At 42.6% G+C, this 27,739-nt stretch overlaps 1 protein-coding gene and 1 long non-coding RNA gene across 2 annotated transcripts; one reads left to right on the forward strand and one right to left on the reverse strand.

Annotated features, from left to right (window-relative positions):
• Nucleotides 1-428: 428 nt before the first annotated feature.
• On the reverse strand, nucleotides 429-1,383 carry LOC133376516 (uncharacterized). The gene is made up of 2 exons (XR_009760503.1): nucleotides 1,070-1,383; nucleotides 429-718 (listed from the first exon to the last, which is right to left on the reverse strand). It is a non-coding gene; the product is annotated as an uncharacterized LOC133376516 (long non-coding RNA).
• A 195-nt stretch (nucleotides 1,384-1,578) lies between these two features.
• Nucleotides 1,579-27,739, forward strand: RND3 (Rho family GTPase 3). The gene is made up of 5 exons (XM_061608814.1): nucleotides 1,579-1,962; nucleotides 2,863-2,950; nucleotides 15,268-15,377; nucleotides 20,026-20,160; nucleotides 25,734-27,739. Exons 1-5 carry the CDS (start codon nucleotides 1,813-1,815, stop codon nucleotides 25,983-25,985), a joined length of 735 nt encoding a protein of 244 aa, XP_061464798.1. The 5' UTR covers nucleotides 1,579-1,812; the 3' UTR covers nucleotides 25,986-27,739.

Below are 27,739 nucleotides of genomic sequence, written 5' to 3' on the forward strand. Positions count from 1 at the left end.
GCGCTGAAACCCCCAACCCCCCATAAGTCGCAGAGGGTCCCCCAAGCGTGACCAGGCGACCAGCAGGGAGGGGTGCAGCTAAAGGCCCCCTCTTTTTGTTTGCATTTGGGGTTTTTTTAATCCCCTCTTTCTACTAAACAGGGCCTTAGTCAACAAAGTATTTTTTAAAATTATAAATAGCAAAAGAGCAATCAGGTCATGCATTTCCCCAACTTGGGAAATGGGCAGAGCGGTTTGTCCATCCTAAACTATTACAGATTGAATTCATTTCTTCTTTTCCTCTCTTCATCTTACAAGGAATATATTTTGTCTCACTTTAATCATAATTAAACTCACACATTGCAGGAGGACTTTACAGGCAGCCATGGGATGACCATATCCAGAGAGCTAACCCTGTTAGTCTGGTGCAACAAAAGTAACAAAAGGTCTTATGGCACTTTAAAGGCTAGCAACTTTATTATGACATAAGCTTATGGGGACTTGACCAGAAGACCATGGTTATCAGACAGCCACTTTATCAGATGATCAGTTGCTTTAGAGCTGTCCCTTTCACTGAAATACATCTGCAACAAGTCCTTCCCCACTTGTTGTCCCGTTTCCAAGATCAACATCCTCACAGCTTGTCCTCCTTGGATTGCAGCCCTCTCTCGCTCTGTGCAGTTCCTCCAGTGATGCATCTCCATAGAGGTGGTGGAGATAAGGGTGAAGGGATCGCAACCTGTTAAAAAGGCAAGACCTCAGGCCAATTGGGGAAGAGTGCCAGTCCTAGTCCATCAGGATTCCTCCAGTATACCCTCCTACAATGATGTGGCTTGGCGGCAAACAGCCACGTACACACCACTAGCTCCCTTTCCAAAAGCAGTTTCACCCACCACTCTGGTTTCAAGCCTGGCCAAATTCCAAAGAAAAACCCAGTTTGCTTTAAGCCCTTCCACACGCAGCTGCTTCTGGATGAGGAAAGGGAGGATAGTGGTAAGGCAGATTTAATTTAATTTTTTTTAATGTATTAATTAATTTAACGCGTATTTTAAAGGATGCTAGGGCCTGGAGTGCCATCCAAAACACCTACCTCCAGAATCCCTAGATAGGAGAGAATATCTGTGGTTGCTCACTGGTGAGAATGAGGCACAAGACCGAGGCACGTGGTTTTCTAATTGCTTTCCACATCCCAGGTCTCAGACCTGCCACTGAAAAATAAGATTCCAGATCAGCCTGACGTTTCCAACAAAATGCCAGAACTTAAGCCCAACAGTCTTAAGGTTGTCAGTCCTAAATATACTTGGAAGTGTTGGTCCCACTCAAATTAATGTCCCTTCCTTTCGAGTGAACACTATGGAGGATGCATGGACAAAATATCGCCGCTCGGGTTCCTAGCCAGCCAAAACAAACCTAACGCTTCCTTGTTCCTTCCCGGGTTGGTGCAGCGCTGCTCCAGGTCGCGTCTCCCCTAGAGGGCGCGTCGCAGCCGGTCGAAGCCGCCGCGTTTTACAGGCTCCATAAAAGGGCAAGAGGCGGATCGCTGACTTTCTCTCCTGGAGCATCGGATTGGAAGGCGGCGTGACATATAAATCCGGGCAGGGCGGTGTGAAACAAAGCACTTTGCGAGGAATCGGACTTGGTAGGAGGGGAGAGGAAGAACTTTGGGGAGGGTGGCGGGCGAGAGCGGCATCGTCAAGCGGCCGGCAGTGAGTGACCCGCGTGGATTCTTCCGATTTTCTTGGTTTCTTTTTCCTTCTCCCGTCCTGCAAATTGGCAAATCCGTTGGTTTTATTTGAGAGAAGACGGAGGATAAAAAAAGCTAAGGACACCTCAATGAAGGAAAGAAGAGCCAGCCAGAAATTGTCTAGCAAATCGATCATGGATCCTCATCAAAATGTGAAGTGCAAAATAGTGGTGGTCGGGGATACCCAGTGTGGAAAGACGGCTCTCCTTCACGTCTTTGCGAAGGACTGCTTCCCGGAGGTACGTTTGGATTCGCTTGTTTGATTTCTAGGAATTTAGCCCTCTATAGTTGTTGTTTTAAAAAAACCCACTATGATTTTAGTTAACTTTTTCTCAGCGCAGTCTGTTAACCTGTGGAAGCCAGTTTAAAGCAGTTTAGACTGTTTTCACAGAAGAGACCACAAGACGCTTTTTCACAGGAGATTTTTTTAAAAAAAAAACCTTTGGACGACCTCTTTCATGTCCTCTTATGTGCCACGCGTGGAACGTGGTTAACGCGGGATAGAACGCCAAGGAGAACTGGAACGTTCCTTCTGCGTGCGTATTACAGACCGATCCTGAGGCAATGCCGGTTCAAGCCTCGCGGGTGAAAAGCCCTTAGATCGGTCGATACAGGTCGTGGGTTTCAGCGTCGCGCTGGAATTCACAAAACATCTACTCTCATATAAATTACATATTTTAAGACGCTCTGTCGATTACCAAGTGAAACGTCCGTGAGGCTATAGCGAGAGTCCCTGTGGCACTGTCAAGACTGAGATGCCATGGATGGCTCTAAGAATGCCTTTTAATCCACGGAATGCCTATGTGCAAACATCGTTAATGCAGAGAAAGTGGAAGAGAGTTTTAAACGGAGGACGCTTCAGCTTAGCCAAGATAGCCCCCTCCCCCATATGCATTTCAAGATGAGAGAAATGTTTAAAAAAGTAAAAAAAAACCAATTTATTCTTGAAAATGATCTAACAGTCCTCAGTGACTAGGAAATAACTGAAATATTTGGAAGAGTGGAGGGGAATCTGGTGGTGGTGGTGGAGGTCACCTTCTTGCCTTCCCTCACTGAATCGACAAGAAAGATGTGATGATTTGATGTGCTAACTTTCAAGAGATGATAATCCTATGCTTCTCTCTTTTTTTGTTGCCCAGAATTATGTCCCCACTGTGTTTGAGAATTACACCGCCAGTTTTGAAATAGACACACAAAGGATAGAACTGAGTCTCTGGGATACTTCTGGTAAGGGACTTTCTTCACGGAAATGCCTGCTCTGTTTCCATGCCACTCTGGTGACTCAGATTGGTGTGTAGATAATTATAAGCCATTGCTGTAACCTCTGTCGTTAACACCCTGCAGATGGAAGTAACTGCTTTGCCTTCTTGAGTGCTTTTTTAAAATTTATTTTAATGGACTTCTTATAGGGCAACCTGACTCCCCCCCCCTTTTAATTGCAGCTATTTCTGCAATGTGGTGATCATGTTTACCTAACTCCCCTCCCCAGTTTAATTCTATAAAGGTTCTTGGGCTAATTAACTGAACAGATGGGAGAGGGTTATTATGGCCTATCATGAGCCTTTCATTTTAATATTTGTCACCGCCGCTGTGAAAACCAGCATGTGTTCTCCTTTCCGTAATACATGATTATACAGGAACAAGAAGATGAGTAGCTCCACGAATGCCTAAGAGATCTTTTTCTTACTGATTCCCCCCCCCTTTTAAGGTTGTGCTTCTTCGTGCCCCAAATATCCAAAACCCACACATTGGAAGCACTAAAGTGAGCATAATGAGAATTAGTGGGCCTGGGCGTAAAGTTACTTGTGTGTGTAGTCACTGGAAGAGTTTGACTGTAGAACCAGCAGGGGGTAGGAAAGCTTTTAAAACTGCACATAACTAGAAGAAGATGTGGAAGTGAGAGAGAGAGCTGGAGTTTGGTAGTGGTTCTGATAGGTAACATAATCCAGGCCTGTTTGTAGGTACAGTTAGATTTTATAGAAAAATAGTAACAGATGAAGCATCTTAATATCAAGTCAGCCCATTGGTCCATCTAGCTCAGTATTGTCTACACTGACTAGCAGATGCTCTCTGGGGTTTCAGACAAGAGCCCTACCTGGAGAAGCCATGGCCTGAACCTGTATGACACTTGATTTCCCCTTCTGTTCCCTGAGCCTTGTTGGATTAAAGCACTGTTCTTTTCATTCTCCTCCTACTCCATCCTTTCAAGATTGTCTTCAAGAGGTTTTTGCCTTTCCTAGAAGGCAGTGTGATTTCATGTTGAGGTCATAGCCACTGTCTTCTACAATCATGTTCTAGCAGCAAGATGGGAGAAATTTAAGAAAAGACACAAGTTGGTTCAGCTAAGAAATGCAGTGTTGAGGGACAGGTAACCGATTCTCTTCTGAAGCAATTGCAGCGAAGTTTTGTAATCTCAGGATTTGCTCCAAACACCACACAGTTGTCTATAGGTCAGCTTCATAATAATAAAGTTCATCCCATTTAGCAGTAAGGGCTTCCTGCCTTGGCAATTGGTGGAGCATAACATAAAAGCATAGTGTTACGTAGGACAGAGGTAGCCAACGTAGTGCTATCCAGATGTTGTTAGACTCCAGCTCCCATCATCCCCAGCTGGCATGGCCAGTGATGAGGAATGATAAGAGTTGGAATCCAGCAGCATCTGTAGGGCCCCATGTTGGCTACTCCTGACATAGAACATCCAAAAGGGATCTGTGGCATTGAACTGTGGAATCTGTTGCTTACAACTTGAAAATGTTTTTGGTAGGGTCACTAGGGTCTTGTTTAAAATTCCTTTGAGGGCCATATCTAAGATGCCAGTTAGCTATTTGTGTTCCAAAGAATGCTAAGTTCTGGGCTATGCTTGGTTTATGATGCAAGTGAGTGTATGGAAGTAATAACAACCAGGATGAATGAGCAGAGATGGTATGAAAGGATGCATCTTCTAAAGGGAAGATAGGGAACCTGTGACTCTCCAGATGTTGTTGGACTACAGCTGTATCATCTCTGACCATTGGCCATACTGCCTACGACTGGTGGAAGTTGGAGACCAAAATCTGGAAAGCCAGAGCTTCCCCATCTGTGCTCCAAAGACTGAGGAAAGAAAAAGTCAGAGAATATAGTAGATTCCTCCGAGGAGCACTCTTAAGGACATAATTTCCCATTTTTGTTCAGTTTGATATGTGATATGTTAAGGTTTTATAGTTCCTGCAGAGAATATCCATTGGTTTAGATGAGAGCTATAAAGCACCATGCTTAATGGAGGAGAGTTAAAATGATCTTTGTTCACTGGCGTTTATGACAGATGAAAGAACACTATATGGCAGAATGCAAGAGTGCGCCCAAGGAGAGGAAGACAAAGGAAAGTGCAGAACATCCAGTGCAGTAGCCATCAGTCCAGAGAAACAAAATATACCTGAAAAAGATCCCCCCTCCCACACACAAACAGCCCATTTACAATGGAATGAAAAGCACATTTGCATTTTTATGGTTTTGCAGTAACTTCAGGAAGTGGACAGGTTTTGGGTTTGTTTGTTTGTTTGTTTGCCTGCCAGTCGCAAGAGCCTAAGCATGAAATCTGTTTGTGGCGCACAAAAAGCTGTCTTGTAGGGAAGGCAAATTGAAGGCGATAAAAAGAGCAAAGTGGCAAGACTCTGCTTGTGTTGTAAATCTGGCAATGCTTGTACAGCTCTTTTGAAGAAACCACAGTTAAGCTCTTTCTGCCTTAACAGCCTGAAGAGCACGTTACTGCTGTTGGCATCATTGGAATGTGTGCTTCCAGATGTGGATGACAGCTGGGAGGCCGACAGTTCTGGTTCTTTTCCTTTTTTTCTGCTAGAGCAGAATGCCTGCTGTCTTTCTCACTCTGCAATGAAACTAAATTAAACTCTCCCCCCTCCACACTCTCCCATAGTAGGAGAAAGAGCATGAAATGAAAAGGTGCAGCAAAGAAATTAACCGGGGAGGGGACTTTATCGCATATGCAAGACCTCATTTCTTGAAATAAAAAATTTAAATGCATGAAGTTTTGAGTGCTGGAGTTTACTTTGACTGTAGTCTATGAAAACCTCATGCTTTTTGTATCCTGCATAATGACCAGGAATTAAAGGCCCATTGAACTCAGTGGGACTTGTCTGGGATTAGGCCACCATTGATATATGCTGCTCATTCCTACATAAATTTGCCACTGGGAGTTCCTCGCGGTGGACTCTCCTGCCTATTCCAAACATGAGTAATTTATTTATTATTGCATTTATGCTCCACCTTTCCAACCAGGATCTGAAGTTGGCACACACGGTTCTCTTCCTTTTCATTTATCCTCACAGCAACCTTGTGAGGTAGGTTAGACTGACAGTGACTGGTCCTATGTCATCCAGTGAGTTTCATGGATGAGTGGGGATTTGAACCCAGGTCTCCCAGGCCCTAGCCCAATATTCTAACCACTACACCACACTGGCTCTTGGGCTCTTTCTTCCTGGATTTAACATGAATCAAGGCATAGCCTCACACTGCGGACAGGACATGAAAATGATGTCAAAGAGTCCTCCAAGATATTTGTTCCATATTTTAATTACATATATTAATGATCTGCGATATTTGTTCTTTCCCTAAATAAGGATTTTGACACTTGTCTCAGATTTTGTGATCTCCTCTACACTGCCATCATCTCTAGGTTAGCTTGTTTGTTTTCTGGTTCTAGATAAGGCTATAGCTATAACAACCTCCAAAGATCCTCAATGAATTGGAGTTATTGCTCCATAGTCCACATATGAGTAAAGTAGCTAGATCTTACATGGCAGTTTCTTAACAATTTTGAAATGACAAGTCATAGATCTGGGCCTGGCCTCAGCTGCCCACATTTTGCATAGAGGGGATAATGCTGAAGTATGTCACAATTCCAGCGTCTGAGTGGACCACAGAGATCAATGAGTATTACTTTTTTATCAAGTGTAATTGGGGATCGCTACTGGAAGAGCAAAATAGGGTAAAGACAGCAAAATCACTCTTTTTTGGAAATTCCCTAGAGTTTCTCCATTCTGCTTGTCTGGAAGCATATGCTTTATTTTTCAGCAGCACTGTTGCAGTGCTTTATGGTGAATAGGGCAGAGTAAGATGACTGAAACACATGAAAGATTATAATATTATTGGAATTCCTGTGGTTGTGGTGTCTACAGAATACATCTACTGTGCACTATGTCAGAAAGCCACACAAGGAAAAAGTGGCCCACATCTAATGATACCACTTAGGAGGTGCTATTTTTTAAAGGCGGTAGTTGAATTTGATAGTGGAATTCCCCAAACATTTCAATGTGACTTTATTCATCTATAGTGTTAACCCCATTAAATGAGCATGCCTCCTTTCAAACATCAGTCATCAAAATGTTTGAATGTTTCCATTAAGTAAAGTTAACTGCTGTTTGTCTTTAAATTTATTCATTTGGGGGGGGATGTAATTCTTATTTTACTTTACTCTTACTTTAACTGAGGGCAGTAGCAAAGTTCTGTAGATGAATACATAAAGACCAACATTTCTTTATAGTATAACCTTTGCCCAAACACTTGAATAGTAATTCATAGACTCTTTTGTCTGGACAGTCTACCCTCTGGAAGGTGTGACATTCTGGTCCTATTCCAGCAAAAATTGACTGGCACTACAGAAGCCACAGTATGTTGAATGGTTTACACCAGCCTTCACCGACCTGGTGCACCTCCAGATGTTTGGGGCTACACACGGCAGTTAACAGTCCAAAACGTCTGGAGAGCACCTGGTCACCAAAGGCTGGTAAGCAGCAATGGTGGCCATCCTTTTTAACAAGTATGCCGCAGCTTCTGAGAGTGTGCTACTTCACAGTGTGCATGCAATACCTGGCAGCTTGTTTTACCTCTAGTAAGCTGGAGAATAGGCACCATGGGAACTCCAAGTAGGTGTACAGGCCTGTTTCTCTGCCGTGGGGTCCCTTCTGCTCCTTTTTCAGTCCAGGTATGTTTGTGTCAAACTCCTGCTGCCTGTGCCCTTGTGACATCCGTGTCCCAGATTGATCACTTATGCTATACAGAAAGATACAAATAGAATATAGAAATTAGTTTGCAGGATGTTTTCATCCTAGACCCCACAAGTAGCTGCACCTTTCCTGAGGAAGGTGTTCTGGTATTAAGTCTTTAGATGGAGAAATAATTTAGTATACATTAACAAAATTTAATAGGATATGCATCAGATCCCCCTCCCCCCCCTTCATAGGAGATGGGGATTAATTTGCAGTACATTATGTATAATTCTGTAGTCATACTATATGGTATGCAGTAGCAGTAAATGAGCTCCATCATTCCTGACTGTTGGTCATGCCAGCTGGGGCTGATGGGAGTTGGAGGCCAACAACATTGGGAGAGCTACAGTTTTCTCATCCCTGCCTTGCTTTTTAAAACATATACCCATGACTTGGAGAGGTGGAATATCTGAAGAAGAACCCAATCTAATACCAACAAACTGAATTCTTGTAACTCTTCCTACCTCCTGAAAATAAGTCAACCGATTCCTCTGCAGATAATCACTCAGTACAATGGACTTTATGGATGCCAAAATAGTTGATTTAAAAGCAGTCTGCCAAACCTTAATTGGATTTAAGAAGCACCTTGATTTTTGACTAGTGAAACCTTGGAGATAAACACGCAATCTGATAACTGGTCAGTTTAGTGAAGTGGTAATGGGCATGATGAGGCAGCCTTTCATCCCTTGGTCATTGACAGGTATGTGATCCAAAGAAGGACTACAAGATACTGCTCCCTATCTGTAAGAAATGGAAGCAGTGGGAGTTGCCACTGTTTTAATTAATAGCGTGCTATGTCAGCTTCTCTAAAAAAAAAAAAAAAAAAAAGCCAAAACCTGAATTAGGAAAAAACGAATGCTTCCTGTTTAGACATTCCTGCAGGAACGTAGTCAGCAACATGCGAAGTGCGTTACAGTTGGCATCACAATTATGTTGGTGTTGCCAGATAATTTGCTTAAAATCTCATTTATTTTGAGGCATAATTGAGTATGATGTTATCAGTCTCCAAAACCATAATCAAAGGGGGCCTAGCTACACTATATATATGTTGGTTGTATAGGAAGTTGAGGTCCATAGCATTCCCTCACCCCAAGGAATCCTAGGAAGTGTAGTTTGTGGAGGCTAAGGAATGTTAGAGGTCGTTAGCCCCCACATAGAATTACAGCCAATAGAGCTCTGTGGGGAGGGAGAAATTGTTATTAACCAACTGAAGTCTGTACTTTAAACGGAGATCACATCAGGAGTTTATTTGCAATAGCGTTACATAGTGAAAAGGCATATGTACTTAAACCAAAACTTTAGGTTACGCTTTGTCAACATGTACCTTTGAGTTGAGTAATGCCACCAAATCACCAAGCATAGTGGGGATTTTTTGCCTCACAAACCCCAGAATACCTTGTAGCTCCTTTATAATGACATGACATCTGTGGGAATATGAGCTATGTCCTGTGAATGTTTAGCTGATTTCAAAGTCCATACGGAGCCAGGCTAATATATATTTTTACACAAGTGAAGCAAGCTAACTTTGAAGCATACTTTTAGATTTAAAACTCGATAACGGCATTGCTGTTGTCTCATGTCCTGCTTGTGGCCTTCCCATGGGCATCTGGTTGGCCATTGTGAGAACAGAATGCTGGGCTAGGACAGGACTTTGGCCTGTTCATAGGAAAGCATAGTCACAATTTCTGTGAACTATATGTCAGCCTTCCCTAACCTCCAGTGCTTTTGGATGATAGGTGTTGAAGTCCAGCAACACCTAGAGGGCACCAAGTTGGAGAAGGATACATACATGTGTGTGTAATGTATATGCATGTGTGTGTAGGTAGATGTGAGATATATAAAACAAAATCTGGATCTGAAGCTTTGTTGGAAATACAGTGATCTATCAAGCTCTGCATTTTCTTTCTTCGGGCATGGTTTCAAATTTTCTTAGACCATCTTGGAGAAAGATTGAACAGAGTGTGCTATTCAGCTGCATTGAAAAGGGTCTGTTTAGACTTGACACACATTCCCAAGATTCCTCAGGCTCTAAGGATTTTGTTCTGGTAAGGAGATTGGAATGATGAAATGCCCTATTGAATTCTATCTCTCAGCTTTTCTTCTGAATTGCTGTCATCTTGGGGCATTGATAAAGTTTCTGCTATTACTTATTTGAAGAAAGGCAGAAAACACATTTCTTGTGAAATATGATTTCTGTGTACTCTTAAAAGATGCACTTAAAGCCTCTCATTCATTCTCTCACATACTTTCCCAGAGAAGAATGCCAGCTTGCCTTGTTGATACGAAAACTGCATATACGTGTCTTAGCATGCATCATTGTAATAACAGGAAATTTTTGTCCATAGTTTGGCTCAGCAACTGTAATCACAGATCTGACTCTGTTATAAGTGCATACTATACGTATGCATGTACATATATGGTGTGTTAGACCTCTTGAGGAGTGGTGACTAAGCACTTGGGTATGTGTCTAAGGAATTTTTTTTCTGGGTGAGGCTCTTCACTCTTTTCTTGAGCAAGGAGTATCTCTGTCCAAATGATCCTTAAAAGCAAAGGGGTTATCCTGCCCATACCTGTCTCAGAATCTTCTGATGGTGGCACCCATGCCTACAGCTAAGCGATAGCCGTGGGTGGAAATTACAATATGATGTACATCCACCTGGTGCTGTGAAATTAGTATAGGTCAGTCTTTAATTAACAGCACCGCACAGTACAGAATATAGAATCCTTTACCAGTGGCCAATGTGAGGGAATGAATGAGCGCTAAAGTTGGAGAACCTGGCATAAAATCTCTTGAAATATATAAGAACAAGAATAGGGAAGCTGTGACCCTCCAAATGTGGTTGGACTACAGCACTCATTCGTGCCGTTGGCCATGGGAGTTGGAGTTCCAACCACATCTGGAGGGCCACAAGTTCCCTATCCCTGTATAAGAATATAAGCTGAATCAGACCAAAATCCATTGGGTCCAGGCATATAGGAAGCTCTCAAGCAAAAGGCAAAAGCCTGTTGTCTGCTCCTTGCACCCCAGTATCTGGAATTCAGGAGTATGCTGGAGCTGTACATGGAGGTTGCAATTGCCTATTAAGCCATTGATGGTGGCTTTCATGAAGAATTGATATTGCTAACAATAGGTTAGATTAACCACAGTTGAGGGTTAACAAACTAAACTGTGGGTAATCGGAAATGGAACCAGAAGTTTCTGATCTCTTCATGTCCAACCAGAGAAAAAAAGGGGAGGTGAAGCTTATTTTCATAGTACAAAAGTGTGATTTAGCATTATGTCTGAATGCAGCCATAGTCTGTCTGAGTGCAAGTAGTTGGTACGAATTGTCAAGAGGAAGCTATTCTATGAACTTTATGGAAGAGACTCTGTAGCTCAGAGGAAGGTCCCAGGTTCAATCCCTGGTGTCTCCAGTTAAAAGGATCTGGTAGCAGGTGACACCAAATAGCACCTCTCCAGCCTGAGACATTGGAGAGCCCCAGCCAGAGTAGGCCATTTTTAGCAAGAGGGAGAAATAGTCTCGTAGACAGGCTCCTGTGCCCCCATGGATATTTTCCACTGTCCTTTTCTCAATAGCAACTGCATGTGATGAATAAGTCTCTTCACAAATGGCTGACATAGATAAATGTGGGCTTCTGCATATTTTGTGAGAATGCCAGTCAGCAGGGGTCACCAACATGGTGCTCTCCACATATTGTTGGACCACATCTCCCATCCTTTCAGACCATTGGCTATGCTAGGCTGAGGGTGATGGGAACTGGAGTCCAATAGTACCGGCAGGCCCCCACCCTGGCTACCCCTGCCTCACAGCAATCATTTGGCAGTACTGCCCCAGTAATGAAGCAGCCATTGACCCGAGTCCATTATGTCCCTGGGAACATCTGACATTACCAACATGTATACGCATGTCCAGAATATCAAGAGGCAGTCTACCTTAATACAGCCTTACAAACGTCTCCTTCCAAATGTTCACTCTGGCACCTTGCAGAACTGATAAGAGAGGCTCCACTGCCTGCTTTAACAAGACTAATGAAATTAGATATAAAGGGGGAGGAGAATCTCCGCTTCCTGCAGAGGTTTAACTAGCCTGTTGCACTTGTAACTCTTGTGCTGAGAGATGAGCATTATGATTGCTTCTGTACAGCGGCAGCCCTCCTGAAGCAACACGTAGGCATGTGATTAGAGGCTTTGGAGAGGAAACTCTCAGACTGAGCAAACCACGCTTCTGTTTGCCAAACCTTCAATCCGTATGTTCCTGTTTCCTTCAAAAGCAGCGTTCCTGAGATTCTTTCTTTGTGGTCTTTAGCTGCCAGCTGGCCTGTTTCTGAGATGAGTTCCTTTTGCTGTTTACCTTACTACACCCTGAAACAGCAGGAGCTGTTTTGCAAGGAGGAGGACCTGCCCAGAATATTTTCTAATCCAATTAAATCGTAATATCTGTTACAGCCCTTGAAATGCTGTTTTCCATCCATCCTGGAGATGGTGAATGCAAGCAGCTCCCCATGCCAGTGGGTGAATCTGATCTTCTAATGTGTTTTCTAGTGCACCTTTTGGCTCCTGGTGTGTTTCCAATAATCCTGTACACAAATGGTGAACTCCTTACCCCAAGCGTGGATCCTTGTGGAGCCAAAATGGGCACCACCCTCTCCCAAAAGGTTCGGAAAAGTACAAAACAAAAGGAGAGGAAAAAATAAGGAGTGGGGGAGAATCCCAAAATAGCCCACGAGAACTGAACATGCTCAGTGGCTATAGAACAGTGACTGTTGAGAGGAAGAAAAAATGGGGGGGGCTAGGGAGTGGAATCTTTGGCCCTCCAGATGATGCTGAACGACAACTCCCATCAGTCCCGTCAAGCATTGCCAAGAGTTATTTATCTGGCTGTACCTATACATTTGGCTAACCTTGCCAAGAGTTATTTACCTGCATACTATAGGTCAGATGTGGAGAATCTTTGGTCCCACAGATGTTGCTGAACTATAACTCCCATCAGCCAAGTATGGCCAATGGTTGGGGTGATGGGGCTTGCAATTCAGCAACACCTGGAGGGCCAAAGGCTCTCCACCTCTGGAATAGAGCATCCTGGATGCATCATGGCTGACAAGTTGGGATGCTGAATGGGAGCAACTGACGCTGTTGCAAGTCCTCCTTGTAATTAGTGAGCAGGAAATGTGTCTTCAGTTTTTGTATTCTGTTCCTCTAGATTCTTGGGACAGAGCTCTCAACCATTGAAAATAAGCCACAGGGTACCTTAAGGGATGGCCTGTTTAAGCAAGCTTTTTAGTGTCATTGGAAGCAGCCAAAAAGGCAGTCACACTAGGGGGGGTACAGAACTTGCATACCAGGAGAGAAATTTCCATTAATTAACTGCTATAGATTCTAGGGGATCATTCAGCTGTTGGCGCCACCAGGGCTGTGGAGTCAGTACACCAAACCTTCGACTCTGATTCCTCTATTTTTCTACTGTCCGACTTCAACTCCACCCAAAATTACTTCCAACTCCACAGCCTGGAAAGGGCTGTAGATGTCTTTTTAAATTGGAAGCTCTCATAGGAGCATTTTTATCGCTGCCTGAATATGCGCTCATCTTGGCATCACAGCATTTGTCTTCATCCTGGTCCTGTGTCATACACTGACACACAAAATGTTTTCCATCTTGAGTTATGGTGAAATGCTCAACTACAGCTGACTTCATGGGAAGCTTCTTTGACATTTTGAATTTATATTTTAAAAAATGTGTCAATCAAAATTTATTTTGAAGCCAGAGTCGGAGTCGGTACATTTCTACCGACTCCGACTCCACCCAAAATTGCTTCCGACTCCACGACTCCGACTCCACAGCCCTGGGCGCCACAAAGATTGAATTGATATTTTGGTATAGATGATGTTCCTGATATTTTAATCAGAGTATATTAACGCTAACATATAAATCTATGCATTGTTTTTGCCGTACATCATGGGACCTCTGCAGGCTGTGGCTCTGCTTGGCAGGGTTGGGTTATTTATACCAGGCTCCTCTACAACTTGTGACCTGCCAAGCTGAATGTAGCCTGATTACATCTATCGGTGGTTACTAGTCATGATTCTTATATGCAGCTGAATAGTAGTGGCTGGGGCACAACAACAGGAGGCTGTGATTGCCTTGTGGGCATCTTGGAGGCATCTGGTTGTCCATTGTTGGAAACACGATGCTGCATTAGGTGGACCAATAACAGGAGGGACCATCTGTTGTTAAAGGGATTGTGACCCAAGCAGGCAGCACAACTAGAAGGCTTATTAAGCCTCTGTGGCCACCATGTGTTGTTGACTTGGGTCACAAGCTGTAGTAGCCTGTCTTGTACTCTCTGCAACTTTGCAAATAGCCCAAAGCAGGGATGGGCAGTTTATGTCTCCAGAATGGCCAGTCTGCCGGTACGTTTCCCCTGGGGTGTGGGGAAGGACCTTGGTTGCATGGATGTGCTTACAGCAGGTTTAGGAAACCTTTGGACCTCCAGATGTTGCTGTACTACAACTCCCACCATCCCTAGCCATTGGCCACACTTACTAGGGATGATGGGAGTTATAGTTCAGCAACATCTGTGGGACCAAAGATTCCCCACACCTGACCTATAGTATGCAGCTAAATAACTCTTGGCAAGGTTAGACAAATGTATAGGTACAGGTGTGGCTCTTTAAGTACAGCAAACATAACAATCCTTTATGTACATCTCTTCCTGTTGCTGAAGTTGATACACTGCTGCCCTTAGTTCCTATTAAAAGTAGTTTTGTAAAAAGTAACATTATGCTGAAAGTACATTTGTCCTGGCGTGGAATAAGCCTAATGAAATGTGCAGGCCCAAAGCACAAGCAGATTCTGAAAGGTGCTGGAGTTACAAACAGGGCCTATAGCTACCAACACAAAAAATTAGACATGATGTTCTTGTATTACTGCCATAGCCCTTCTAAATCAAAGCAGAAAGCACTGTTTTAAACAGAGATTTACTAGGTTATCTCTGCTCAAAAGTTAGATTCCAGAAGCAGTGGGCCTTAATCTCTAGCCATACTATGCATTAATAATCTGGGCTGATCAGAAGGGTTTCAGTTTTTTGCCCTTCCAATGGAAGCTCAGAACTGCATCTGTGTGACTTGTTCCTAGGCAGCAGCTCACCATATGCATCTGCCAACACTGCACAGATTGGCTACAGGAAAGCCTTACAGCGGTGTGGAGAGAGCCTGCATGGCCATCGTTTAACAAACATGGTAATCCGCTGTACAGCACTGTGCTTGCGATGTGTAGCAGCCACTATAAAGACGGTGGCAATTTCATTTGTAGCTGGCCTAAATTAACATCAGTAACTGAGGCTGTGGAGCTCCCCTGATTTTGGTGGGTGGTGAGACCTTGAAAGCAGGGCAGAAGAAGCAGAGGCAGACATAACACTGGCGTGGCTGAAACTCATTTAACTGTATAGGCACATAGTGTTTCTTTTCCACTCGGCAATCCTAACATGATTTCACTTTTTTAACAGGGTCTCCTTACTATGATAATGTCCGCCCACTTTCCTATCCAGATTCTGATGCCGTCTTGATTTGTTTTGACATTAGCCGTCCAGAAACTCTTGACAGTGTATTGAAAAAGGTAAGTGATGAAAAATAACTCTAAATGTATATGGAGAACTATGAAATGTCACTGCATTCATCTGTATATATGATCTTTGAGGGTAAAAACCAGGCTGGCAATTGCAACCCTCCCAAGTATTATGCAAACCAAATGAAAATTTAAAAACATTAGTTCATTACTGTCCCGGGTTTCAAGTATGTTGACCCAGGCAAATGTGGCTCAAGGTGTTAATCATGGTGCTTTCCTTCTGAATCCTTCCCTAAGGTTTTGATTCAGATCGTATAATCTACTGTTCTGAGGGGGATCTGGGCAAAAATACCTTGGGGAGGACTCATAGCTTAGTGGTGCAGCACATGATTTGCATGAAGTTTCCCAGCTGTAAGGATCTCGGAGACCAGGGTTTGCCAATGGTGGCAGGGGAGAGGGACCTGTGGCCTTCTAGATGTTGTTGGATTCCAGCTCCCATCATCCCTGACAGTTGGCCATGCTGGCTGGGACTGATGGGATTTGGAGTTTTGAGGGCCATAGGTTCCCCATTCCTGGCCAATGACATTTGGAGAGTTACTGCAGTGTGAGTAGACAATATAGAGTAGGAAGGGAGCCTGTGGCCCTCAAAGTGCTGTTGGACTCCAACCCCCATCAGTCCTAGCCAACATGGTTAATAGTGAGGTATGCTATGTGTTGAAATCCAGCCATGTCTGGAGAGCCACAGCACCCCCATCCCTGATATGCCATGAGATGAACGCCAATGGGCTTTCTTTGCATACAGCAGCTTCATGGTCAAATGGATATTAACAGGATGCACAATTATTGGCATTCTGTTTCCATCAATTGAATTAGTACTCAGCAAGTGAAAAGAGCCAATGTCCATATGACCATTGATGTTCAGTTACAAAGGGGGATCATCTCTGGACCAGATCCAATTCCTAAAATCAGACTTAAGGCCATTTCTTCTTTGGTCCACAATATAAAGACTGCCCCCCCTTTTGCTGCATACTTCTTAAAGGCATGTACCCTTCCTTTTGCTACACCTCCCCCTTGAAAATCAAATGAGGATCAGAACTGCTTAAAGTGATAGGTGAACCAATCCCTGCTAATTTGAACTAGGAGCATATCCACCAGACTGAATCTGAGGTCTCTGGGCATGATTAGACCTAGAGAGGCCTCCCTATGTGAATCACATTTCCTGAGAAGAATGATTCTATCTCCAATTCTTCAGATGGTCCTGCATGAGCATCTGCTTGGCCACTGTGAGAACAGATTGCTGGACTGGATGGCCCTTTAATCTGATCCAGAAGGGCCTTTATATTCTTAGCAGGTGACTGAGAAAGCATATGCATAAGTGAAGGGAGACATGTGTGCATGGGGCTTTAAGCCAAAGAACTACCAGGAACAATCTCCCAACAGCCCTGGATGATGTCATACATGCACACCATAAAATGCTGTCACACTGCTGAGTATATGCATGATCAGGTCCTTAGGATCAGAGCCCTCCCTGCTGCTCCCTGCCTTTGGGGACGGGAAGGGGTTCAATATTTTTCCTCCCCAATAGAGATAACTAAATAGGCTATCTATGAATTCCCTTTCCACCCTTTACTTCCTGCCACCCAGTGCTGTGATGTTAAAATAAACATTACTCATGTCCTGGTAATCGCTATCACTGCCAACATCAACAAAACTTTGGAATTGGGTTTTTCTATGTGTTGAAGGCCTAATATGACCTACAGAGGGTGGCCCAATAGACTAGGGAAAGGTGAGAAAAGTTCAAATTCTGCACTAACTTGACTTGCAGAGCGCCATGAGCAAATCCCTGTAACTCGGCTTTGGTTTTTTCCTTCTTCACTAGCATATCTTAGTGATTAGCTGCAAAACACAACAAACACTTAATAGTGCTGTTGTTGATTTTAAGTTGGGATACACTGGTGGCCTGCAACCTCTTTAGACTCCAAATATGCTTCTAACTTCAACCTGAAACGCAAAGCCCACATTTATCTTTTGAATGTATAGGTTCTGAACTGTGCCTGCCCTTATGCCTCTATTGTATCTGCCTTTCTCATATCTTTCCAAAAGATGTTTGTGGCAGCGTTGGGGCTGATTATGACCCAGCTGTACATTGCAGCGCATCAGTTGGAGACAGTGGTGTATACAGAGGATGCAATTAAGCAAAGTAAGCAATGACAAAGCCCCACTGAATTCAATGGGACTTAAATATAAGTAGCCCGGTGCAGATGTTCTTTGTGCAATTGGGAAACCTTGAAAATGCTCTCTATGCATAAATGTTGCATGTACATAGGCTGTGTACTAACCTTCCCCGGCTTGGTGCTTTAGATGTTTTGGACTACAACACCCATCGTCCCCAGCTAGAGTGGCCAGTTGTCAGGAATTATGGGTGTTATAGTCCAGAGCATCTGGTTGGGGTAGGCCACTACACAGACCATCAACTGGAGGTCAAAAGTGGGACTCTGCACACATAATCTCGTTCCCTCTCTCCATGCATTGAAAGAACCTCTACATCGGACTTGCGTGTACTTTAATTCCATTGTTTTCAGTAGGTTCGCTGTGACTGCTTGTGCTGGGCTGCATTCATTTTTATGCCCCACTGGTAATGCACATTCTGTAATGTTTCCAACATTTAATACTAGAATTCCTATTGATGTGACACGTTGGCAATTGTGATGTGAGTCCTCTGCACCTGCAGGGACTATGCTGTTGGCATTGTGTTCAAGGTTTAGACTTCAGATATGAATGCAAGTTAAATTCCATACAGTACAGACTATGCCATCTGTGTATGACATAGGTTAAGACCATATTTTTGATCTAATTATATACTTCCCATTTGTATAAAACCTGCTTGTAACTTGGCATTTGGGCAGCTGTTTCAACTTGCTTTCAGAAACACCCTTGATTATATCTATTCAGTCAGTTGAGTCAATGAGTCACACGGAGAGAGTGCCATGGCAGCTGGCCTATCTGTAGGCAGGGATGGATTAATCTATCCATTTCTCTCAGGTCCTCAGTTTTCCAGTATTAACTTCAGTTGTCTCCATTTCCACATTAGCTTGCTGCTGCTTCTTCTTTTTTTAAAAAAAAGACTCTTTGAAAATTCATATGCATTTTTTGTGTGCATTTTACCTAACATACCCTTTTTTCCTCATATATGCATTTTTTAGCACTAGCACTGTTTGAGCAAGACATCAGACAGCACCCAATTTCCTTATCATGGCTGAGTCATGGAAACATAATAAGTGTGCACTTGTGAATATTCATTTTTGTGTGTCCTTTTTTCTAATACTCACTTTTTAAATACATTTTTGGTTGGAGAAATGCACAACAAAATCTGGAAAAATACACATTTTGAAGGATAGCTGAATTTCAGTTTGTAGGTTCAGGTTGTGCAAACTTGGTAGGTTAGCATTACAGTGTAAACCAAACTCACTCCTCTTCTCTCATTCTTATCTGTAGGGGTTGCTAAATCTCATGTCCTCATTTCCTCTCCCTTTTGGGGTAGGAAGGCCTTAATGTTCTGGGCCTTTGAGTCAAAATAGCAGTAAAGATTAGAGATGTGAAGGTCTGGGAAAAAACCAGAAAAAGTTGGACAAAAATCCCAGAACCCCCCCCCAAAAGCCCTTTTTGTTTTGTTTTCTGAAAAATGGGGGGAGGGACCCTTTCCCTCAAAAAATTTCTCCAGCTTTTTTCTGGGCCATCACATCTCTAGTAAAGATGCATTGTGACTGGGGAACAGCTCCTTCTCTCCCAAATGTGGTTTTGGATCTTTTGTAATCAGCCTTGAGTGCCTCATATTGAGGCAGAAAGATGAGATATAAAAAAGTAATAATAAAGAAGATAAAAGTTACTATAAGCTAGTTCACACACACCTGCCAGTCTGAAGATCTTCACATAGTATAGAAATGGGTGAGTGTGACCATCTCCATCTTTCTTTGAGGGGAAAGACTAGTAGGTGGTATTCAGTGTTTGCCCTACTTAAAAGTAGACCCACTGAAGTTAATACATGGCTAACTTAGTTTCATGAATTTCAGTGGGTCTCCTCTCAGCAGGATTTAGTTGAGTACAACCCAGTGGAAATAAGACCTTCATGTTTACATGCCTAGGAGTGGGTAGCTTGTTCCTCTATTATGTAAAAAGGATCTGCAATAAGAAGTATGTATGATTGGGTTCAGAAAGTGATGCAAATGTTACCCATTCCATAGAGGTGGCAGTGGCAGATCACAGTAAACTTCTGGAACATTCAGAGACAAGGATAATCCACTCTTCATATGTCTATTGTTTGGAGCATCAACCTGCTCCAAAAATTATCTAGTCCTCTTCTCCCTAAGTATCTGTACACTTGATTGGGACTAGAAAAGGATTTTAATCCCAGCATTCTGTACATGTTTACTCAGAAATGTCCCATTATGTTCAATAGGTGTTACTCAGGAAATTGTGTATAAGATTACAGCCAGAGTAGGTGTAGTGTTTGTTTTTGTTTCAATTTAAATGCATGTTCAATGTTCTGCAGGTTGAGAAAATATCAAAAATTACATTCTAATGCTCCATTGTAGTGCAGCTAACAATTGAAGTGAAATTCTTTAAAGTATCTCAGTGAGTCAGATGGTTATCTCAGTGTTCTTTATGGTAGCAGGTTACTAACAACATGATATTTTTACAGTGGAAAGGTGAAATCCAGGAGTTTTGTCCCAACACCAAGATGCTTCTGGTTGGCTGCAAGTCTGACCTGCGCACGGATGTTAGTACACTAGTAGAGCTGTCCAATCACAGGCAAACACCAGTATCATATGATCAGGTAAGTGCTATGTCATATTTTGTTTGTTAATGAATAATGCACAACCTTGAATTGATTCATTCAAACTTTTCTGGGGTACAGTGTAGCAGTAAGTGTTGGGTATATTACACCAATTACTACTCTTTAAAACTTCTGGTGTTCCACAGTTAGGACCTGTATCTTTTTTTATACCAGATCCTATATGCTCCTGACTTCTAGGTTGTAGGTCTGTGGTTGAGCACGTGTTTTGTAAACAAAAGGCTCAGTCTCCTGCATCTCCAGATAGGGCTGGGAAAGGCTTCTGGCTAAAACCCTGGAAAGTCACTTCAAGTCAGTTTAGACGACCCAACCTGCCATCCTCCCGATATTTTGGACTCCCATCATCCCTGACCACTGCCCATTCTGGCTGGGGCTGATGGAGGTTGTAGTCCAAGTCATCTGGAGGATACCAGATTGGAAATGCCCATTGTAGACAATATTGAGCTAGAAAGATGAATGCTCTGACTTATACCAACACTTATACCAATAAGGCACCTTTCTATATTCCTATGATTCAGCCATGGCAAGGAAACTGGGTGCTTGCTTGAACAGTGCCAATGTTCTTGCATAGTCCCCAGTCATACTTGCCATGGTATCAGGCTGAAATATGACAGAGGATCTGTATGGTGGCTGGATTGTACGGGGCCTCTGAGCACTCAAATGACTCTCACAAGTGATCTCTGCATGATGGAGAAAATGCCTCTCCCTGTAACTGGGCCACCTTCCCAGTCCAGAATTTTCCACCGTAAGGAACAGTGAGCACTACACATAGCATATACACCATCCAGTTTATACTTCATCCATGTCTGTCAGTATTATGCTCTCCCTCGCCACTTTCCTATGTTGTTCAAACTGGATAACTAAACTGGGCATGGATCCGTCTGGCTTTAACATGTTCTGCTGTCTCTCTCTCTTTGGAACGGGTGCAATCTTTGTTTCCTTTTGTGGTAAGCAATAAAACAGAACTGCTGTTTTTCTTTGCAAGGAAAAACAACTGTGTGTGTATACAGTAATATCTCTTAAAACTGGAAACTGGACATTTACATACAGTAGGGCCCCGCTTATACAGCGGGTTCCGTTCCGGACCCCCGCCGTAAAGCAGAAATCACCGTAAGATGGAACCCCATTGACTTTAATGGGGCGTATCGCGCGAAAATGACACCAAAATGCCGCAAAAGTAGCCTTTAAAGAGGGGAGGAAAGCCGCCGCATTAGCGGAACGTCGGGAAGCAGAGCGCCGGGAACCGGGGCCGTACTGTAATAGTAATTGCAAACTGTGCTCTCCCCATGGGATTGAGACATAAAAGCTACATAGTGGTTGTTTTTTTTTTAAAAGTAAAGTGCCATAAACATAAATCCACTCTAAAACCAACAGTCAGATTGCCAACTTCCAAGGCACTCCCATGCATGCTTAATTCAAAGGAAATTCCATTGAAAACGGTGAGGCTTACTTCCAAGTAAACTTGGCTAGGATTAGATTGCGAGATCTCCCATTTCTTTTGGGCTTCAGTGCTCCATCTCTTCACACAATCCTTGTTTTTGATAGAATTGCCTCGTTCTAGAATGTGTGTTGTTTTTTCCTTTTTGCATATCACAAGGATTTGACATTTTAATGTCAGGCACTTCACTTTTCAGTATATTTTTGTCCATTGGAGCTTGACAAACATCTTGATGCAAAGAACTGAGTCTATGCAGTAAAGGCTGCCCTTTTCTATCCCTGTCTGGAATGATCCCAGACAAAAGTCTTGCCATTTTATTGCTAATGATTGGCATCCAAGGAACTTGTTCTACTTGAATTGCATGCATGCAAAACATCTCAAGGGCTTGTAAATACTTCAGAAGAGCCTCTGCATAACTACTGTCAGCTGAAGCATGGATTTCCCCCTCCCCTACAGTAGCAGTCCCATCTGGAGGCACCAAGGCCTGTCAAGCTTATCACCGTAACATTTGAATAGTGTGGTTCTATACATGTCTACTCAGAAACACATCCCACTAAAACATGGCCCACTGACTGAGTTCAATATGACTTATTCCTTGAAGGGTATTTGGATTGTAGCCTAGGACATGTAGACTATGCTGCAAGAGATGCAACTTCTGCTTTGTCCTTGATGCATTTTACAAGAGTCCTGAAATTCTTAGTGCATGGGCAGGGGAGGAAGAGAAGATGGATGCTCAACAAGATGGTTAGGGACACACAAATAATGGCAGAGAACCATAGTGATGAATGGTTTAGTCCTTCTTAAAAAAAAAAAAAAAAGCAACGTGCAAACAGAAAACCCCTTCTATCCTGAAGGCATTCACTTTCCCCCCCTTTTTTGTACACTTTGCTTTTTGTAAAAAAATAACTAATGTTCAGTCTCCATATTTTTGTTTTTAAAAAACCATCACACTGATTTTTTTTTTTTTAGAGCTGATGAATTCCATTGTTTTGATTGGGACATATCTTAGGACCACTTTCCTACACCAAATCTAGACACATCTCCAGCTCAGTTCTTGAGATCAGTGCTGTAAAAAGAGAGGAAAATCTACCCCCACCCCCAAAAAAGTCTGAGCCACATTTAAACCTTGTACATACAGGCTAGATACACTGCTTGAGACTGTGCACTGCCAGGTCTGCAGGAGAAGAAATCTTTTCTGTAGCTGAACATGTTATTACTAAGGGGGGTACAGTTCCCCATTATTCCATGATGGCCAAGGTTTATAAGAGAGCCTGTGTGGTTGCAGTGGTTAGAGTGCCAGACGGGGGCTTGGGAGACTAGGATTCAAGTCCCCGTTCGGCTGTGAAGCTCACTGGGTGACCTTGGGCCAGTCACTGTCTCCCAGTCTAAGCTACCTCACAGGCCTGTTGTGAGGATAAAATCGGGAGGGAGAAAACCATGTTTGTATGCCACCTTGAGCTCCTTGAAGGAAAGGTGGGATACAAATGTAAAAATAAATAAATACCACTTGCCTTATTACCACAGCCATTACCATGGGTAATGGCTGAATCCTTTTGTTAATCTTCACATAATAGTAACTCATTCCCCAGTTCATATAGAGGAAAGGATGGGGGGAAGTTAAGCCAATTGGGCATGTGCAATAGTCCTGTGGCCCTCCAGATGTTGATAAACTGCAATTCCTATCATCCCTGTCCATTGACCTTGTTAACTGGGGCTGATCGGAGTTGGAGTCCAACAACATTGGAGTGCCATGGTTCTCTGTCGCTTGATTAGGGACTAGAAAGACCACAGAGTAATCTGTTCTTGATAGTGGCTTCCAAGTAACACAGTCTAGTCTTGAATCAAGACCTTCTGGTATGTTGCATAGCTGCAAACATAGGCCTCTAAGGGCTGCACTTTGTGGATTGCCAACTGATCCTTTCGATAAAGGTTCACTGAAAGCCAGTGTGGTGTAGTGATTAGAGTGTTAGACTAGAAGTTGGGAAACCAGGGTTCAAATCCTGCCTCAGACATGAAGCTCACTTGGTGACTTTGGGGCAGTTCCAGTCTCTCAGCCTAACTAACCTCACAGGGTTGTTCTGAGGATAAACTGGAGAGGGAGGAGAACCAGATACTCCACCTTTTCCTTGGAAGAAAGGTGAGATGCAAATGTGATAATAAATAAATAAAATAACAACCTATGAAGCAGGGATACACCAGCACTGTTCCCAGTGTTTTCCAACATAATGTTTACTCGCTATAAATTAATTGACCAGTATAATCCAAAACCATCTGTTTATATGGTTAGTAGACAAGGCTGTTCTAATGAATGCCCCCCCAAATAATAAGCTTGCATAAAGCTAGGTGTCTCAGTATCCTTCTATTGGTGCACCAGCTCAAATTTCCAAATCTGCTTATCTGAACATCCAGTAACCTATGGTTTCTGGATGCCTTCCAGATCGTTTCAGTAAGACAGGATGTACTACAGTGACAAAGTACATGAGGCGTTTCCTAATGTCAGTGGCAAAATGTGTATTTGTACAGCCCCATCTGCAGACAGTCTTCTAAGTTCCAGTCAAACAACATTTTTTCTCTCTAAACGCTTATGCTACACAGGAAATCCCTATAGCATTTTGTATTTATCTTTAAAAGATCTTGCATCCAGAACCGCAGTGGGCATCTTCCTTATCTATGCTTTGAAAGCCTTTGGTAATTTTGAGCAGCGGTAAATAGCATGGTGGAACTGGAATTTTGGGATTATATGATAAACAGGTTTATTCATGATATCTTGTTGATTTAGTGGAAGAGTTGAAGGTTTGGTTGAGAAATACCTTTTCCCTTGACACATCTATGTCATGTTCTCTAGCCATACACTTTAATTCTAGCCATGTTTATCAGGAAGTAAGCCCTATCGATTTGAAGGTCAAAATACTCTGTGTGTTTGCCTCTAGCTTCAAACTAGCCCTGCTTAGAGATGGAACAGATGCCATCTAATGTATGAAAACCTGTGCTAGCGCAGGCTTCTAGTTTCTGAAGATCTCCAGTATGTCAATTTAAGAGAGTTTAGGGACTGATTGGGTGGATTCACCTGACCACATCCGGCTGGATTTTCTTTTCTGAAGTTAGTTGGGTTTTTTAAAAACTGTAGGCCACAATTTGAAACACATTAAACTATTCAACCTATGTTAGAAAAAAATGGCAGACACTCACACCTAAACTATACATTAGCCGTTGCATAAAAATGGCTTGTACCACAACAGTTAAAGCAATGTGGCCTGTTTGGCAAGTAAAGCACCTCTATCTAGCTGTGTTGGATCCTTGTAAAATTCCTTAGTCTGGTCGGAGGCCAAAGCTCCACATGTAGAACTGCACCAAAGATCAGGTCTGTATAAGGAGCCATTGCTGAACTTTCTTCTCCACCGTTACTGTCCCTGCCTGAAGGGATTACTGTCCCCACCTTTGGAAATTGCTGGAGGTGTGTAAGACCTTGCATGAGATCTGCTGGTGGGGAGAAATAGCAGGAACACCAGTCTAGGAGTGCTGATGGCAACATTAGGCCACTCCAGTACTTGAGACCATTTATCTCAATTTATGAACTGCTGTGGAAAGAACTCTACCTTAAATATATAGCCATGTTACTCAACCCCAGGAGTAGCCAACATGGTGGCTTCCATCATCCCTGACCATGCTAGCTAGGGGTCATAGGAGCTGAAGTCTAACAACATCTGTAGGCGCCATGTTGGCTATGCCTGCCCTACCTTAAGTGCTCTTCCAGGCCAGAAACAGATGGGTAAATAGATGTGTTTTTGCAGCTATGCTTGTCCCCGTCAGTTCCTCCCTTGTAAGGCTACTGTATAGGCTGGGGTTGAGTGTGCTTAATGTAAAGATGCTACTCACTACTTTCAGACTTTAAAACTGATGTGGCCAATAATTCCTAAGTTCTAAATTGCTTTCCATGTTTATAGGGGGAGTGGAGACAAAAATAAATTTTAGTTGCCTGTTACATTGCTTTCGCCTGCTGTTTTTTCAAAGCATATAAAACGCTATCCAAAAGTAATTATATGGCTTGATTTAGCTCTCTATGGACTTCTGTTGATGGCTGTTATCTATGTATTCTCTCCCCCCTTCCTCTCCTCAGGGTGCAAATATGGCCAAGCAGATTGGAGCAGCCACATACATCGAATGCTCATCCTTGCAGTCGGAAAACAGTGTTAGAGACATTTTTCATGTTGCTACCTTGGCTTGTGTGAACAAGACAAATAAAAATGTTAAGCGGAACAAGTCTCAGAGGGCAACAAAACGAATTTCACACATGCCAGGCCGATCAGAACTTTCTACAGTCACCACAGATCTGCGAAAGGACAAAGCGAAGAGCTGTACAGTGATGTGAAGGATTCTGTTTCCTAAATGGAGATAGCAAGGACAGCGTGTTTGGGTGGGATATGTGAAGACTCATGGAGACGTACGCAGTGAAAATCGTCTCTTGTAAGGACATGTCAGTGCTTAAAGGCCATGGTTTACCTTCCATAGGCAAGAAATTGTACTTGGGGAGCCGGTATGTAGAGGAAGCAGTGGGAAGAGATGGATTCTAAGGGATGTCAGTGTTACTTGGATAAAATACCAAATACGAAGGAAACTATGTGAATGTGTTAAAGAAGTGGAAGGATTGGTAGCATCTGAAGAAATGATGTCCTGGAGGATGCTTATTTTTAGATCTATTTTTGAATACTGGCTTTGATTTTGATTACATGCTAAAATGTTGCTTTAAAAAAAAAATCAAGATATTCCTACTGTCTTCATTGTGAAGCTTGCCCCTTTGGGACTGTTTAGTTTTTTCATATGATTCCCCTTAGTTTGTTAAAAATAGGAAATCTAGGTCATCCAGAGGAAAATACTGTGTTAAAGAGGCTTTAAAATATCATTATTTTTCTGAGATGACTGAAATCAAACAAATCAGTAATAAAAAGAGCCTTCAGAAGTTTCTAATTATGTGAAATGAAGCTTACAAATATCTGTTAAGAGAAGTTCTCAAACTCAGAATCTTCCTCTTTCTCATTGTGACTGCAATGAGAAATTTGATTATGGTCTGAAAGCTTTTTTTAAATGGCTTTTTCATAAGGAAATTGTATACTATATGGACCGCCTAGGTTGAGTCACAAAACCTAGCAAATGGTACCAAGATTTAGTTATAAAAGGTCCATAATTAGAAGGGAATTTTAGTTTACTACCCTCCTGATCAGCTCTTTTGGTGTGAAGGCGGCCAACCACCGCACCATGCAAGGGAATGAGTACTGTTCTGCTTTATGACTTTTCTACACTTCTATATGGGTGTTTTTTAAAGTTAGCACATGAGCCAACATACCCAATTATCTCTATTATGATGCATCTCTAAAATGGCTACATATGGATGACCATCTCTTATTACACATTTCTGTTTACTTGTAATGAGCATTCTGAGGAAGTGGGGGAGGAGGAGCCTGAAGAACAGTGGAGCCGTTAAGGGATCCCGAGTGGAAACTGGATATTGCATTAATCCTATGGGTCTAATACAAGCATATCCAGACAGTGATCATTAAACATTACTTGTGTGACCCAGATTCTGTCAAATTCCTTTTCACTGACTGATGACTATTGTTACATCCACTAAGCCAATCTTGAAAATAGTTTGCAGATGTTGTTATGCTTTAGCAGACACAGCAGAACTCTGCCGAGGGTGTCTCTACAGCTTGTTGAATGCAAGCATTTTCTCAAATGCTTCATTTTTGAAGTATTCTACAAAAATTCCAGATATATTGCCACCACAATATGCTTTTGATTGATGCAATGGTGTGCTTAAGGCAGTATTAAAAAAAATAGCTGGCAAGTGCTTTCTGTATTTAAGTATTGTAAAAAGAAAAAAATAAGTTAACTGTTTCAAAAGAACACCCATCACTTTTTAACAAATGTCAGTCTCTTTGTATGTTTGGTTATTGTTTCTGCAGTATTTATTTTTTTCCCTTTTAAATAAAAAAATGTTTAGTCGTTGGTAAAATCTCAGTTTGTGTGCCATTCTGCATAGTCCACTGACTGTGTGCCTTCGTTGTAATCCCACACAGACTAACCTGGAAATAAACCCCACCAAACATGGTGGGACTTTTCAGTAAA

Source organism: Rhineura floridana, chromosome 2 (assembly GCF_030035675.1).
Source record: "Rhineura floridana isolate rRhiFlo1 chromosome 2, rRhiFlo1.hap2, whole genome shotgun sequence".
Taxonomy (NCBI): Eukaryota; Metazoa; Chordata; class Lepidosauria; order Squamata; family Rhineuridae; genus Rhineura; species Rhineura floridana.